Raw genomic sequence first — 17,193 nt, forward strand, 5'->3', positions numbered from 1 at the left:
CTGGGTCCGGCCAGTCGGGATCCCGACTGTCGGACCCCTTTACCACACCCTCCTGCAATAACCTGGTTTATAAGAGCGACGTGAAAGGGTTATTGGTGGAGTCAGCAGAGACGCACCACAATGGCGATTATGCAGATTCTCCATGGAGTGGTGGTTCTAACACTTCTTCATCATAAGTTATTGAAAACATTCCATACTCCACATGCTTTGGAAACAAAGCTTTTGTAGGGGTTTATTTACTAAAATGGGAGTTCTATTGAAGATGGAATGTTGCTATGGGCAACAAGTCAGATTCTATTATGTTATAGAAGGTGCTAAATAAATAAGAAGCAGATTCTGATTGGTTGGCCAAAGCAACGCCCCATCTTCAATAGAACTCCTATCTAGTAAATAAACCCCTTAGACTCCCGAAAGAGTGGGTTAGCTATCACTGTTTTGAACAGCGTGGGTTGAGCTACTATGACGCTATAGTGCCACCATGTTTCCCCCACATCTCAGACATGACATTTTAAGCCAACAAGTATGGTAATAATGATGACACCATAGTTTAATTGAGAGGACAGATCCATTAATCAACAATAACTGTGAGTATTATGAAATCATGGTCTAATAATCAGGTGTGTGACTAGGGATGGATTTAGAAGGAAGTGGTCAATGTCTTCATATAAACATAATCCGTATTTTAAAAAAGGGTATGAACAACACTGAGCATAAACCATGGAAGTCATTCCTAAATGATGGGCAACTCAATGCAGTAACACTAGGGTCCGGGCCAGGGTTACACCAGGGTGCAATCTGCCTGTACGTTAGATACTATCTCGGTTTGCAGGGGCAAAGTTAATTAAATCCCTCCCAGCGCAAAAATATATATATATATGGATATATGTGGGGTTATGGGTCATATGGTCGACCACTACATGTCAACGGTTACTAGGTTGACACATGAATAAGCTTGACATACATTAGGTCATCATGAAAAAGGTTGACATTATTTTTTCATGTTTTTTTGGTGTCTATGTCAACTTAAGTCAACATGGGCACCGTGTTAGTGTACCACTTCTCTCGCCATGCTTTGGGCATACTATTATATTCTCGCTCTATGCCCACTTGGATAGTAAAGTATGAAAAAATATAAAAAAAACTTTTTATGGGAAAAAAAACATGAAAAACTAATTTTGACCTTTTCCATGTCAACCTAATACTGGTGGTGATCTAATGACCTTGAAGACCTAGTGACTTTCGCCTTCATGTTTGTAGACCCAATGAGCGCATCCTATATGTGGGTGCCTGTGCAAGAAGGATGAGGATTGTTACCTTCAAGTACAGAACAGTCAAGTGGAGCATTTGCTAGGCAGCCCTAATGATACCATGCGTAGATGGAGAGTGTTTTTGGACCTATACAGAGGTCTCCTTAGATCATGAGATGGATGGACTGGAGGAAACAACATTAGTGATAATCCTGGACAGAAGTATCAGACATGGAACAAGCCCAGCACAAGTGTTGAGGCTGTATCAATAGATATATGTACTTCTACTGTTACCTTCATAATCTGCTTTCTTTGTTGCCTCCAGGTTCCGCCACTCCGTTCCTACTAACCGACTAAGTTCCCCAAATGAGTAGTCTGGATGTTGGGCTTTTATAACTGCCCTCATTTCACTACTGAACAGGATGTAACCACTCATATTAATCTTCCTCTTCCCTCCTTCTTTCTTAGTGCTGTTCTTGCCAGACTTAGGCGTCGACTATGATGAAAAACACATTATAAAATTCTTTCAGATATACATTATACTTTTGCTGTGCAAAATGAGTTATTGACACCCAGTGGTAAAATGATTGTTTCAGTGGCTGTTGTCAACACCAGGCAGTCTTATTCTATCCAGTGTTAGAGAGTGGACAGTTTCGGTATGGTTCTATGTTAGATGAGTTCTAGACAATGAAACATACAAGGAAAAACAACAAGCTAGGAAGACATTCAGCAGATACGCAAGCACAGCCACGGTAAAGCAGCAATACCACGCCATCCGCCCCCCACCACAGAGAAAAAAATAAAAAGAAAAAGAAAAAAATTATTTACTATCCCTCTAAATACTGAAAAATAACAGTCGGCCTGACCGTGGCTCTACAAAAATTACCTTTCCGTTGTCTAAAACCTGTTTGGGTAATTTGCTGTCCACTGTCTCCCCTGGTTCGCCATCTTTCGTTTGTCTGTCACTGGGTTTTTCAGTGGGCTCTGCCTCTGATAGGTTCCCCTTTTGCGTCAATGAGGAAGGGGAGGGCAGCCTGACCCCTGGCGTCAGGTCGTCGGTACATCGGGGGGAGCTTGGAAGCGCGGCGGCGGTGGCCTGATTTAGTGTTTTAAAAACACCAATTGCAAAGGATTAACAAAAAAATTAAAGCCTTCTGTTTAAATTTCGTTTTGCATTTGATAAGAAAGAAATGCTTAGTTCAGACAGGGAACGTGATTGCCTATGAGACAGCATAAATACGTGGTATTGCTGCTTTTCATTATCCTGCCCAAGCGGCAAAGCCCCCACAAATCAAGACTTAATCTGCGCCAGACATGGAACCACACTTGTAATCCCATGAGATGAGCGGAAAGCACCCTCCTAATGACAGCACATGACACAGAGAATGGAAAAGCCTCTTAGATTCATTAAGTGCGTGCTTATTAACTACTATCTGCATCTAATTACTTGTAAGAATAATCATCCAAGGTGGTACTTTATATTAGTTACTCCTGGTATTTATAGTCGTAGAGCAAAAAGAGATATACAGATGTGTCCTTTCTTACTAAAGCTTCAGTTGCATTAAATAGCCCAATCATGGGCCGTCATGTCCTGTGCAACTCGCCTGCGCCAAGTGTCTTACTCTCACAATTAAAATCTGCACATCTGTGTGTGACTAAGGGGGTTATTCTGATTCACTCTGAAAGGCACAATCACTCTCTAATGGGCAAAACCATGTGCACTGCAGATGGGGCTGATGTAACATGTGCAGAGATTTAGAAGTTTTATTGTTTGTGTGACAATGGTTACACTCCTCGCAGAGAATTTCACTCGTCCCGAGCGTCGTACGCCGTATGTTGTACAGACACCCAGTAAGAGAGGACACATCTGTAAACCCTCCATTTAATTAGCTAAAATAATGAATACTGAAACGGGAAGCATTTCTTCTTATTCCAGCCATGAGAACATATGCTGATTGCAAGAGCTTCATAGACAGCAGGTTTATGTAACCATTAAATGCTGTCTGATGACTTGGTCAGTACAGTGAGTTAACATTTACTGACAGCAAACCTATAGCTCCCTGCCACACACATGAGGAAATAAAGCAACATACTAATAATTAGAAGGTTATACAACACAATGGGGGAAACGTTATGGATAGATGTTCGGGAAAGTTACAAATATTCTGGGATTTTTTTGCTGCAGGATCTAAGGCAGACACCAAACAATATTGCTTCTCTACACTAAAGAAAAATATCCCCATTTACATTCACTGTTTATTAATTGTTCCCCAACATGAGATAGTGTTTGGAGTAGATTACTTATTTAGATATAAGGGTCATACAGTGACATCTCATTGACAAAAGACATGGGGCCAGATGCACTAAGCTCCAAAAGTGATAAAATGGAGAGTAATAAATAGTCAGCCAATCAGCACCTGCTTGCCCTGTCACAGACTGTGTTTGAAAAATGTCAGGTGGGAGCTGATTGGCTGGTTGTTTATCACTCTCCATTTTATCTGGCCCATGAGCAGTTTATAAATTTGGGTTAGAAACTGCACACAACATGAAATATCTTTTAGTTTTTTATATTTGGGACAATTAACCCACAGTTACCCTTTGCCGTATGCATTAAATGTATCCAGCACACACCAGCAGGCAGGTATTAATGAGACTGATGATCTGGACACAGCTCGGAATTGGCACTTTCCTTCTATTGTCACAAACATAATACAGTATACGGTCCTTCGGTCGACACATATATGGTCAACATGCATTTGGTCAACCACTGAAGGTTGATATGGCTTAGGTCAACACGTGAAACAGGTCGGCATGGCTAAGGTCGACAGGGTTTGAAGGTTGACACAAGCATTAGGCCAGCAAATGGCTAGGTTGACAGTAAAAAGGTCGACATGGATTTTTTTGGGGGAGCCGACATGTGCCGACAGGCGGTATTCCATGCCTTGCCATTATCCACTAGGTAATGGAGGGAGAATAGAATAGTGTGCCGAACATTGCAAGGCCCTGTGCCCGAAGCATGGCGAGCCATGTGGGGGGATGAGGTACACTCTGGCGGTGTCGACATTCAGGACAAATAAGAGAAAAACCCATGTCGACCTTTTGACTGTCGACCTATTTCATGTGTCAAACTAAGCCATGTCGACCTTCAGCGCTCGACCCAACGCGTGTTGACCTAATATTGGTCGACCCAATGACCCATACCCCAGAAGACACTAATGACAATGAAACTGAGGTCACCGGACACTGGCACTCCCAGGAGAGTGCTTCCTCCTTCTACTAGATAGCTGCTATTTTCCTCATGGCTCAGGTACGTTCATCTCTCCTGTCTTCCTAGCGACAGCCTAACACAATGTAAAAAGCACTTGCCCTAAGCTTTGTCCATGTTCAGTGTGAGCGGTGCAGACAACATACAGGATAAACGTTACCTGCACAACAAGTACACATGGGGCAGAAAACATAGAACCATATCACTACATTACATAATGCTAAGTCCACGTTATGATCCTGGAGGACAGACATATGTTACACTGGACCGGAACCCTGGCTGTATTGTATCAGGGCATTACATAGTACCGGGTAGATTTACTACAGCTTCTAAAACAGAAAAGTGGCCATGGTATCACCAGTGACCAATCAGCTTCTAGCTACCATTTTGCTATTGCATTTTACAAAATGATACACATAATCTTATTGGTTACTATAGGGAACACCACCGGTTGTATATTTTAGAAGATTTAGTAAATGTACCCGTAAGTGTTCTCAATGTAGAAGTTCAATGAGCGCTAGCTCTATTTCTGAACCGCTTATATTTTTTAACGTTGTTTGTTCACAAACTAGATCTGGGAATCATCTTGTATTTTCCTTTCTTTTACCTGAGGGGGGGTGTATGGCATGAGCTCTAATTCACCAGACATGGGAGTTTGGAGCTGCGGGAGAGATGGGGCTTCCAAGATCTCTCCCTCCTCTTCCCCCATATCTTCTATCTCCTCATCACCACCCTCCAATTCGGCAAATTTTGCCTCCAGGTCCTGGATCTTCTTTTCCAAGAGGGGAGATGGCTCTTTTTGAGGAACAATAGGTTTTCTAGGAAGACAAATAACAAGTTAGAAGATTCGACTAGATCATGTCAAAACCAATTATTTTATTATTAATACAGCAGGATTTAGACTGTTAAGTAATAGGCTAATTTATGGGAATGGGGCTCACTATGCTGCAAGACCTGTCTATAAGACATTCCTCTCACAATACTCTTTCTATACCTTCTGAACTTCACTTTTAAGGTGGCCATACACTACTGTGAGAAGTCGCAGCAGTGTATGGCCATCCGATCCACCTTCAGCCACCCGGGACCTTCCTGAGCTGCATATGGTACTTCTGCTTGTGACGTATTGCATGCAATCCCATTTCCCGCCACTGGCAGGGGGAAGAGTTGGATGATAAACGGGCAGCAGGTCCAACCTCCGACCCAATGCACATGGGACCATGCATCGGATGTCAAACAGATGCGATTTGGGACGATTTGACACGCTTTCTCACCCCGATCTGTCAGAATCGGGTGAAGTCAGCCCAAACTCATTTAGTGTACAGTTTGTGGGTCTTACATCCCAAACTCCTTCAGATGACTCCACAATGTCAGACATTTGCAAGGATCACAGCAGATGTGGCTGTAATAACGTGAGGTGCCTATATTTCTCCTAACTCAATGAGTGGGTCTTTTCTAATGACTGGAAAATATATTATTCCTAACTCACTGCAGGGTCCTTTCTACATGAGGGACCCAGATTTCTGTTTTGTTTTGTTTTAAATTAGGAGACTACTTTTAATTGAAGGAGACCATATTGCTGTTAACTGAATAAGGTGAACCATAAGTGGAGGAGCCCATATTTCTGTTAACTCCATGAGGACCAATTTTGAAGTAGAGGATAAATGGTGGACATTAAAAGGTTTTTCTTTCATTCTTTGCACAAGCAAGGTGCCAACAATATATTTATTTCTCTTTAGCTTTGTTTCTTATTGACAATGCAGGTACAGCATAACACCAATCTCTCTGTACCAGAGACCCAGGACTGTGGCTTTAGAAGCGCAGAAATTAGTGTTAAATGTGTAAAGTCACAGATGAAGCACAACAGAACTTGCCGGAAAGCGATGTGACCGCTGCAGATTCAGGCTCATTCGCAAGAGTTGCATATAAAATCAATCACTGAATTCTCATGAAGCAGTTCTATTGCATCCCATTAAAACTAAAATACTTGCGCGAAAAAGACTCAGCGCAAGCCGGGTCATACAGGATCTGGCTCACCAAAAATGGCCATTTTGTGTGTCTGCAGCAATAGTGTATGAGGACACATCTGTATAATGAAAACCAGTAAAAGAAACAGGTCCATGATTCTGCACTATTTCCACACCCAATCTGCAGCTGGTAAAATGTAATCAGCTACCTTTTCCTGGTATGTAGGTAGGTACAAAATGTGTATTCAGCAGAAACTGAACAGAAGTGTAATTAACCATCGGTAGTGATCTCAGTGTCCGAGTAGTGACAGAGTAGGCTACAGTGTCTGTATACGGCACTGAATTCATGGACAGACCATAAAACTGCATCCAGAGTCTAATCAGTACAGGTTGAGTATCCCTTATCCAAAATGCTCGGGACCAGGAGAATTTTGGATAACGGATTATTCCGTATTTTGGAATATTTTAATATTTCAATGATGTATTTTGAAGTATCTTGCATTTATGCTGTATAAACACATAATATACACACAAATATATTTTTATTACCACATAAAACACACACAAATATATTTTAATTGTTCAAAAAACAAGGTTTCAAAACGTGAAACAAAATGTGTGTACTATCTCAGCACTGAATTTGAATGCCAAGCAATCATTGTCTTGCACATATATAGTGCCAGTTCCATATCATGTCCCCAGTGATGCTGTTACAAATGTCCCCAGTGAGTTTTTAGCAAAAAAAAAAAATTTTTTCACTTTCTGGAATGTCCGTATTTCGGAATAATTCGGATAACGGATATTCGGATACGGGATACTCGACCTGTATTGCAAGTCAGTGCCATCTGTTCTGTCAAAGTATTTCTGCTCAGCTCACCTTCTACTGAATTTCTGAAGTTCACACAGCAAGAAAATCTTACGCATCTAGTATAGCAAAAAAAGAAGAAGCGAACTCCCTATCACAATTTTACCTGAAGTAGTAAATTTCATCATCTACAACTTTGGCAGACAAGGAAAATCTCTTCAGCCCTTTAAACCTCTTCATCTGCTTATCGCTCTCATTATACCGACTTTCACAAAGCAGAACGTCATTTTCATGGATTTCGGTCGGACGACAAGATAGAAAATCTTTGAATGATAGCACACCGCACTTTCCTAAGAGAAAAACAAACCGTTCACACCTCAGCCAGACTAAACCTTACATATACACTTACTAATACCATTTTACTGGGGGAATAAGAGTATTTGGTAACCTACGCTGCAATATACATTTCTCTGTTAGTGCATGAAAAGATGTTAACATTAACGGGAAAACCTCAGTTATAGAATCCTAAGTTAAACCCGGAGGTGGATCGCATACATGTCACTCTCATATAAAACATAGCATCCTACTAAGATGACACTAAACCAAAAAAATACTATTTATTTATATTCCTCTTCTTTACACAATGTATTACCTCAATAGTCAAAGGCAGGGCTGGCCAAACCGGTCCTCAAGATCTACCAGTAGTTCACGGTGTTCCAGACTACCTAGCTGTTGCACAGGTGCAGTCATTAGTAAAGGCCCCCCATAGACTTGTCCAATTTGGGCCCGGATGCTGTTCCCATTCGATCCAATACGTAGTCATGTGCGCATCGGATCAGAGTTTGAGATGGATCAGATTAGGACCCCTTTACCGCATCGTATGTGAGGCCTCCCAGGGAGCTGCTGGTGGAGCTCAAGGGAAATTGGGTCCATGTCTATGGGGGCCTTAACGCCCACTTTGTGCTGCATTCATTCCTGACACACACTACATATACACAGATGGACTGGAAAATATGAATAGTTGGTAGGACCGGTCTGGCCAACCTGGTCTAAGGGGAAAATTTTATAGGCAGGCATCTGTCATCTATGAGTCTGGCACATTTTTTAATGTGGCAGTCATTTAAAAACCAAAACCAACCTATAAAAATAAATTGTCCAGGCCTGCTTGGAACCCACCATTGCCTGCAGTTGCAGGCCATTGTATAACCCCTCACATAGAAAATAAAAAATAGCTCACCTAAAATGCAGGTCATGGGACAGGTCTCTTCCAAGTTACTCAAGAACATTTCCTTCTTGTAGAACATTTTGGTTGGCTCATGAATAGTCTCCTCCGGATGAATAAATATTGGGCCAAAGAAATAAGCTGCTCCATCGCGAAGCCACATTTTTTCTATCCTAAAAAGACATATAAATAACAACTCTTAAAACATAATGTATTTATTTTAACAGATATTGCCAACATGTTGTATACATGCTGCATATCTAAATAATTGGCCCCAAAATGTAGCTACTACAGCACACCACCATATTCCATATATACACATGCATGTTAGCAGATAGCAGCACATTTTTAATACACAAATGATAGAAATAAAATATTATTATTCCAGGAATGATACTACCCTCACCACTACTAAGAAATATAAGGATAAGTTGGGTATAGTTACCTTAAGGGGGGTATTCAATGTCAGGGTCACGGCAGTCGAGCTTGCTCGACCGCCGTTACCCAGTCCCGTTCTCGGTCAGCTCGACTGAGAACATGCAGGCGGGATTTAATGTCCCGCCTGCCGGGGAGCGAAAAGGGGGCGTGGCCGCGAGTTGCGGCCGGGAAGAGGCGAGCTGCAGCCGGCAGCTCGTCACTTCCCGACTGTTCTCGGCAGAACGAGCCCGACAGCTAGTGATGTCGGGCTCGTTCTGCCGAGATACCCTGCTCAATGCTGTCGGGGAAGACAGCATTGAATAGGGCCCGGCGGGCATCTCCCCAATGGGAGGTGCTCGCCAGAGATTGAATATCCCCCTAAGTATGCATTTGGTTTTTTTTTTTAGAAAGGGAAAGGAAACCAGTCAAGCAGCTGTATGTATGTAATGTGACATATGTCTATGCACAACTGTTGAATTAGCGGAATCTGGCATACTGTAATATACTCTTTCAGAACATGATGTCCTGCTGCCTATGTATAATCCTGTTGAAAAACTGAAGGAATGCACTTGGTATGTTTAGATCAGGCATGTCCAAAGTCAGGCCCGGGGGCCAATTGCGGCCCAAGCTGTTTGGGGCGGGGGCAGCAAGGGGGAAGCTTGCTCCCATAACATGCAGATCGGAGGATGGCAGCAGCAGGAGCCCAAGCATCTCCTGTCCTTGCAGTGCCTGCTTTGCCTCTCCTTCCTCTGGCTCACACAAGGGGTTGGAAAACATACAGAAAATGGAGGGGGCAGAGTGGGGGACATACAGTGAAGGAGGGTCGGGCTGGGGGACATCCAGTGAATGAAGGCAGTGATGGCCATTTAGAGAGGGGGGAGCAGGGGCAAGCTGGGGGACATACAGTGAATGGGGGCAGAGTGGGGTACATAGTGAATGGGGGTCATACAGTGAATGGGAGTCATACAGTAAAGGAGGGTCAGGCTTGGGGACATACAATGAATGGAGGCACTGATGGACATTAAGAGAAGGGGTGCAGAGTGGGGAACATACAGTGAATGGGGGACATACAGTGAAGGAGGGGCAGGCTCGGGGACATACAGTGAATGGGGGGGGTGGCTGGGGGAAATACAGTAAAGGGGCAGGCTGGGGGGCATAGAGTGAATGGGGGCAGAGTGGGGGACCATTCTGATGTGATTAATGATTCAAAGAATGTCAGATTGAATGGTCGGCTCCCACACATTTACACTGCACCAAATCTGGCCCTTGTCGCAAAAAGTTTGGACACCCCTGGTTTAGATGCTGGCTAACATCTGTTTTAAGCATCACAGAAGACCAAATGGACATTCACCCTATACACTGCAGTATTACTTCCAAACGCAAGCATGCAAATCAGATGGAATTCACAAGGTACCATCATGAAGTCTGACAAGACTGCCCTTGAATTTCCCGAGCATCAAGCTTCATGAAACATGGGTAATTGTAAGAGTTATCAAAATTATTTTTACTATCAGTGTTCTTAGCACCTAGAGTGTGCATCAGTATTGTTCTTTTTTTCTGTATGGTACTAGAAGCCTTAACTTGGTAGCACCTCTCATTATGTTTAAAAATATGGTGTGCAGTCCAGTCCCCCCCTCTTTCCCAAATATTTGTGTATATATTGTACACTGAAGGTAAGGCTCTTTCATTCTGGCACTGGCACCTCTCCAACCTACCCTCAGGTGTTTTAATTAGCACAGGTTCCTACATTGCTGACTGCATGTTAATATGGGCTCTATTTGAAGGTAAGACCTAGATAAATTTATATAATGTGCTAGTATTAGAAATGTTAGGGACCCATCTAATGAAGTTCACCTGGACGCGGTGGATGGGCCCACATATTTGCGCAAATGTGTGCTAAGAACTTCAATTATACTCCATGTTAATTGTAAGAGTTATCAAAATTATTTTTACTATCAGTGTTCTTAGCACCTAGAGTGTGCATCAGTATTGTTCTTTTTTCCTGTATGGTACTAGAAGCCTTAACTTGGTAGCACCTCTCATTATGTTTAAAAATATGGTGTGCAGTCCAGTCCCCCCCTCTTTCCTTAACATCTGTTGTAAGCATCACAGAAGACCAAATGGACATTCACCCTATACACTGCAGTATTACTTCCAAACGCAAGCATGCAAATCAGATGGAATTCCCAAGGTACCATCATGAAGTCTAACAAGGCTGCCCTTGAATTTCCCAAGTGTCAAGCTTCATGAAACATGGGTTTCAAATGATATGCTATCATGTCAACACCTGAGTGACACTACATTCACATTATCTGTTTCCCACCTCTGTAAAAACCACCACGTGGGTGTCGGAAAGTTTTGTTCTGCCCATCACATGATGTTGCTGGTTGTTCTAGGTCAGGACAGGCCAACCTGTGGCTCTCCAGATGTTGTGAAACTACAAATCCCAGCATGCCTTGCCACAGTGTTAACACCCCCTTATAGCAAAATTGTGGCAAGGCATGATGGGATTTGTAGTTTGACATCTGGAGAGCCACAGGTTGGCCAGGCCTGCTCTAAGTCATAGTTACATTGTTTATAGTCATAAGGTCAACCACAGCAATGTGACTAGCGATAATGCAGACATGGTAGTAATGTCTGTACAACGACTATGTTAGTTGGCTTTAGACCTTTAAACATTATGCTTTACCATCATGATTAAAGTTCTAAATCCGAAACATTAACAATAATTAAAGCACAGTAGCTTACATTATGGCATGCCTGGTTTGACATGAAGCGGTCTACATATTCATCTCTGAATGCAAGGGCATGCTTGGTGGAATCTTGATGACTGTGGGAGCACAACGGAAGTTGCTGCGCTATATAAGAAACTGTAAATAAATAATGCTACTACTGAGGAACTGTCCAGCTGGAAGTTTAGGGTTCTCCTCGCAAGAGCATGTTCTAACTAAAGCTTTGAAAACATTCTGTGTTCCTCAACAATTATCAGTAGCTTTGACCGGAAAGCATCTGTTTTCACCAGTTAATATTCTGAAATGGTAAACCTCTGATGAGGATATTGCCTCACATCCACCAGAGGCAACTTTTTCTCTTAGATAAAGTGGCCCATCAGTGATGGTGAGACTTGTTTAATTAAGAAATAAATTAGATCTGGAAAGCCATCAATCACTATTGCATCCTTCATGCAATAGTGAATGAACACCAGTCTGCAGATGACATGAACTGTTACTAGGGAGGCCAATCCTCAATGAAATCCCAGGATTTGGACCCAAAAACACAGCTATTTCAATCCTGGGATTGGAGTTTCCAATCCCGGGATTACGGGATTAGACTGTGCATGCGATTCCCGGGATTAAAAAAAAAATGTCCCGGGATTGGCTTCCCTAACTGCTACATATCCCTGTAAGGAGAATGTTTTCCTGTGACAAGAAAATCTTCCACTGGTGGGTGTAGAACAGCAGTCTCGGGAAGACCTAATGACAAAGAAAAATGGTTCCAACCACAAAATTGTAAAGTCTTAGGCAACTTCCCAAACATTCTCTAGTTACAAGCAGTTCAGCTGATCCACCAGGTTCTTGGAAGAGCAGCCATTACTGCCATGACCTTGCTGGGCAAGCTAGTTCCTGAAGCAAATCTCAGAGTTCACATGCAAGTGTGCATTGACAAAATAAACTCATCCTGCTCTATGATGTTGATTACAGCCCTTAATGATATTATCATGAATTTATCAGCCTGAAGCTGGTTGTTCAAGATTATCAGGAGTAATCTGGATTAAAGAACCTGTCCAGTTTCTGAACCAAGAAGTAAAATCCATTCTGTTTTTCTGGGGCTTATAGCAAACGAATTCTGATACTGAAATCCAAACCCCAATGAACCAGGCATTGATGACCATGTCCCACAGAATAATGAAAGCTTTATAGATCTGTTCCACCTCAGTTAGTAGATCTGTATATGCCAGATTTTAAACTCTTAACGGTTGTATTGACCCAATAAGAACCTAAATTGGGTCCAAATTTGTCCTTTGCCACAATGTAAACAGACTAAATGCTGGCCAATATCAGGGGTGGCCAACCCGGTCTTTAAGATTACCAAAGGTCCACGTTTTCCAAATCAACTACTGTAGCTGGTGCACAGCTGTAGTCATTACTAACTGTCACAATTGCAAACATGCTGCATTCATTCCTACTATAGATCCACAGGGTGTCTGATACATGAACTGATGGTAGACGTTGAGGACAGGTTTGACCACCCCTGCCCTATGGTATCTGTTCAGGTAGTGGCATTTGAATTTAGAGTGGTGATGACCTTAGAAAGTGAGCCTTGGTGGGTTAAATACACCATAGGAGATTTTCATTTCACTGCATCCTTGCTATGAAAATAAAGCAGTTACAACTTGTGAGAGACCTGAAACCTGTGATCGAGCTTTGGCCATAAAAATGCCATAAAATGTCTTCCAACGGAGAAGAAAACTAAAAGAAAATAGTTACTTTTTACAATTAAACTGAAAATTGTTGAGAATCATTATTCCCTGATCTCTGGAATAATAACAAATAGGAAAATCTGAAGGCCTTAATCTATAATTGCTATGAGCCACGAGAAAATCATGAAGTAGATAATAAAACTTTTCTTAATGTCAGATTGTTTAATGTTCAAACATCATCATCATTTTCATTACATAGTAAAAAGTACCAAAATAGTGTAATAACGAAACAATAGAGCATAGGGTAAGCAAAAAATAGGCAACCTGAACCAGACTCTGCTGCAACCTCACAAGTCATTGAGCCCGGGCCAGCTCCTCATGTGTTGCATGTCAATGAAACAAAGTCGGGATTAAAAGAACAAAACCAAACCAAGTGGTATTCAGGGTAATTTGTTATTCTGCCTACATGTAGCGAAGCTTCAAAGTGCAGTGCTAATCACTTCTCTCTCGTATGGCAATGATCATCTCCCTGCCTCAACAAGAAAGCTTGAATTATAACCGCACGATGAAACTTCACAATCAATAGGCAGTAACAATGGGCTCTTTGTCACCCTTTATACCACTTTCCATTATTAATTTTCTCCCAGTAGGCAAGTTTTATTTCAGTCTATTATGTCACTGCCGGTTACTGGCAATGATTATAGGTCAACGCATTTAGGGGTTCCTATTTCCCAACTTGTGGTTTCAAATAATGTTGTCATTTGTGTAGAACCTGGACCCAATCCAGCTGCTTCCTACCTTATAGGAGCACCAGACAGTTTTCTACCATTTACCCAATACATCTGGAATAATAGCTGTCTGTCAGACAACCTGCACTAAATCCTATACTACTAAGCCCCGTACACACTAGCCTATGCCCCACACCGCCGATATTGGCGAAGTTGGGGACCCGGCAGGGGGGGCAGGCTTCATCAAGTGCATACACACTTGCTGATGCCTGATCTGAGGTGATCGATGGCAGGGGGCAACTGCTGCAGCATAGCCGTTGTTAACTTTGACCTCCCTCGTCCAGATATGCTCGGACGAGGGAGGGGGTCATTGACGACGCTAGGAAGTGATCATCGCTAATGATAGAATGCGTACACACTATTGAATATTGTCCACAATATCGCACAAAAAGCCCTTTCTGAGCGATATTGTGAATAATATCTCGAATTGTGTATGGGGATTTACTTTCTATTTAAGTTATCATCAGGGCATAAAGAAACCTGCGAGTTGAAGAACACCATGTCGTCTTCATTAGAGAAAAACACAGTATCTGTTCATTCTCCAAACAAGAGAACCACCAGAGTGGACACTTTTCTTGTACGTGGTGACATAATCCATACTCTTTTCAAGAAATGGATAACCTGACCCTGCAGTGACCCAAGTCCAGAAGTGCAGGCCAGCTCCTCATATGTGGTAGGGGAATCATAAAAGGCAAAACCAACCAAAACTGCAACTTTAGAACATCGGAATAACATGTACCACACTTTATGTTCAGTTTAACCCTTTAATCTAATAAAGCCTGCACAAATCATATGGACACCGATACTGTGAGGTGCTTCTGTTTGGACAGGTTTGCTGCAGCTATTCACTTCTATTTGACTCACGTTTTGCACAGAAAAAAAACCCCCAAATGGCATTAATAGCTGCAAAAACCGACTGGCATTGACAAAGTGTTTCAACATCAGCTGAAACATGGCTGACCGAGTGACCCCAAGACCCTGTGTGTTAACCCTTTGAGTGCCAACATCTCTGTAATAGATGCGTAAAATATTGGCTAAAAATGACAGCCTCGCTCAAATTTGTTATATGACTTCAAATAAGAAATAGTGTGTAAAAAAAATTATTCTATTTCCTATAAAAGGTAAACACTACCGGTCATTATGATGAATACAAAGGTTTGATTGGCAATTTTCACACCTATTTTGACCAATTCATTTGGCACTCAAAGGGTTGAAGACCCTGCAGAAGCTGGCACTGCCATATATGTTGCAGTCCTTACAAAAATGCACATAATACTGGGCACGGGGAAAGTTGAAGTGTTATCTGGAACAGGCAGAAGATATTATTACTGTCCCTTTTTTCAGGCTCTCGCATTCCCTTTCCCAGACACAGAAAGCAAGGATGGAACAATGGAGAAATCAGCTCCAGAAGCACAATCTATTATGGATGAACCACCAGGAAAACAATACCCAGAACCCTCTCACCCAACTTTCCTAGGGTGGAGAGGGTATAATGAGTAGATAAGAAGTTGCTGCTGTGTCTAATGCATTTCCAATTTGGGTATTCAATCAAGTGGGTACGGAATAGCTATAAAGTACTGCCCAGGGCCACAGCATCAAGGGGTGACTGCTGTCCATAAGCACAAACCTGCTTGCCTATTTAGGCACTTGCTTGGAAAACTTCATTACCCATGAATGGTAGTACAGAATACAAAAAACTATATGAGTAATATTACAACAAATGTAATACAGGTTCGGTATCCCGTATCCGGGCATCCCGTATCCGAATTATTCCAAAAACCGTGTTTTTTTTTGAATAATTCAAATCCCCCCCCCCCAACCCTCTTTTAATACTTACCAAGTCCTCCGGCGTCCATAGCAGGCCTTCAGCATCCTCTCCGGCGTCTCCAGCGGTCCCAGGAGTGCTTTGTGCGAGTGCGCGCGCCGGTGACGTCACCGGCGCGCCTGGGAACTTGCGCAAAGCACTCCTGGGACCGCTGGAGACGCCGGAGATGGTGCTGGTGGCCTGCCGTGGACGCCGGAGGACTCCATGGACGCCGAGGGACCATCGAGGGACCCACCAGGGGCAGGTAAGTATGCCTAAAAAAAAAATATTCCAAAAACCGGAATATTCCCTTATCCGGAATGCTCGTGGTCCCGAGCATTTCGGATAAGGGATACTCATCCTGTATTACATAAAAGTGTAGAACACTGTGAATAGCACATGCTAAAATAGAAAAGCATAATGGGTCCTCTATCTTCTGTTGTAAGCCTTACCTGCCCACTCTTGGTCTGACTAATCCATGGGACTTTATAAACACGCAGTCCCCAACCTTGAGCCACATGTCATTGTACCGAAGCTGCTCATAGTAGAAGCAACCAGGCTCCCCATTGGGCATATCAACAGGAACATCTTCCTTTTCCTGGAAATAGATATAGAATTAGTTTAGTTTTTTTTTTGCATTGAAAACATGAACTTAACATATGCCTCTCACATACTTAAGGGGCATACACACAGGGCGACACGTATTCCATGCTGTGCAACGGGCTTAAGCAGGATCGCTCAGCACACATGGCGGTACACTCCGCGATGCTGTACGCTCATTGATGGTGCCAACAGGCAAAGCCCCGCAATCTAGCAGGAAAATCAGTGCAAGCACTGGCTTTCCCTGCCGACGATAGCAACACGCAGGACCGCGCATTGCCATCGCTGCAGAGAATACACACAGAGCGATCGGCCTGGTCAGATCGCTTAGAAATGGGGCTGAAATCACTCCGTGCGTTTTGGCCCTTCGTAATTAATTCTTGTTATTTCTCACAAATGATATACTAACACAAATAATGGCATTAGCCAAAGCCATGCAGAGCCAAATAATAAATGTGCTGCACCCACTGCATTCAATAAGATTTTAAACCGTCTTCGATAAAATGAATCGTTAGGAGAATGCAAAAATGACTGACTGATACATATTCTAATATACAACAACATTAAAAATCACTGTTGAAAGTTCATATAAAGAGAATATGAGATTATACTTCATAATAGCTTTGTGTGAAGTATTACTATAAATGGCAGTGTGGGAGTA

At 42.5% G+C, this 17,193-nt stretch overlaps 1 protein-coding gene across 4 annotated transcripts in view; it reads right to left on the reverse strand.

Annotated features, from left to right (window-relative positions):
- Window positions 1–17,193, reverse strand: part of PBRM1 (polybromo 1) — a 104,722-nt gene that overhangs the window by 21,046 nt on the left and 66,483 nt on the right. For 2 of the 4 annotated variants that reach the window (XM_083156395.1, XM_083156396.1), the window contains exons 21-26: window positions 16,385–16,530; window positions 8,519–8,676; window positions 7,448–7,631; window positions 5,120–5,330; window positions 2,134–2,343; window positions 1,542–1,743 (exon numbers count right to left, since the gene is read on the reverse strand). In XM_083156395.1, the coding sequence (XP_083012521.1) occupies window positions 1,542–1,743; window positions 2,134–2,343; window positions 5,120–5,330; window positions 7,448–7,631; window positions 8,519–8,676; window positions 16,385–16,530 (1,111 nt within the window). The remainder of the gene's footprint in view (window positions 1–1,541; window positions 1,744–2,133; window positions 2,344–5,119; window positions 5,331–7,447; window positions 7,632–8,518; window positions 8,677–16,384; window positions 16,531–17,193) is intronic. The other 2 variants (XM_083156397.1, XM_083156398.1) reach the window with 1 other exon arrangement.

This window comes from Crinia signifera, chromosome 8 (genome assembly GCF_055691185.1).
Source record: "Crinia signifera chromosome 8, ASM5569118v1, whole genome shotgun sequence".
Taxonomy (NCBI): Eukaryota; Metazoa; Chordata; class Amphibia; order Anura; family Myobatrachidae; genus Crinia; species Crinia signifera.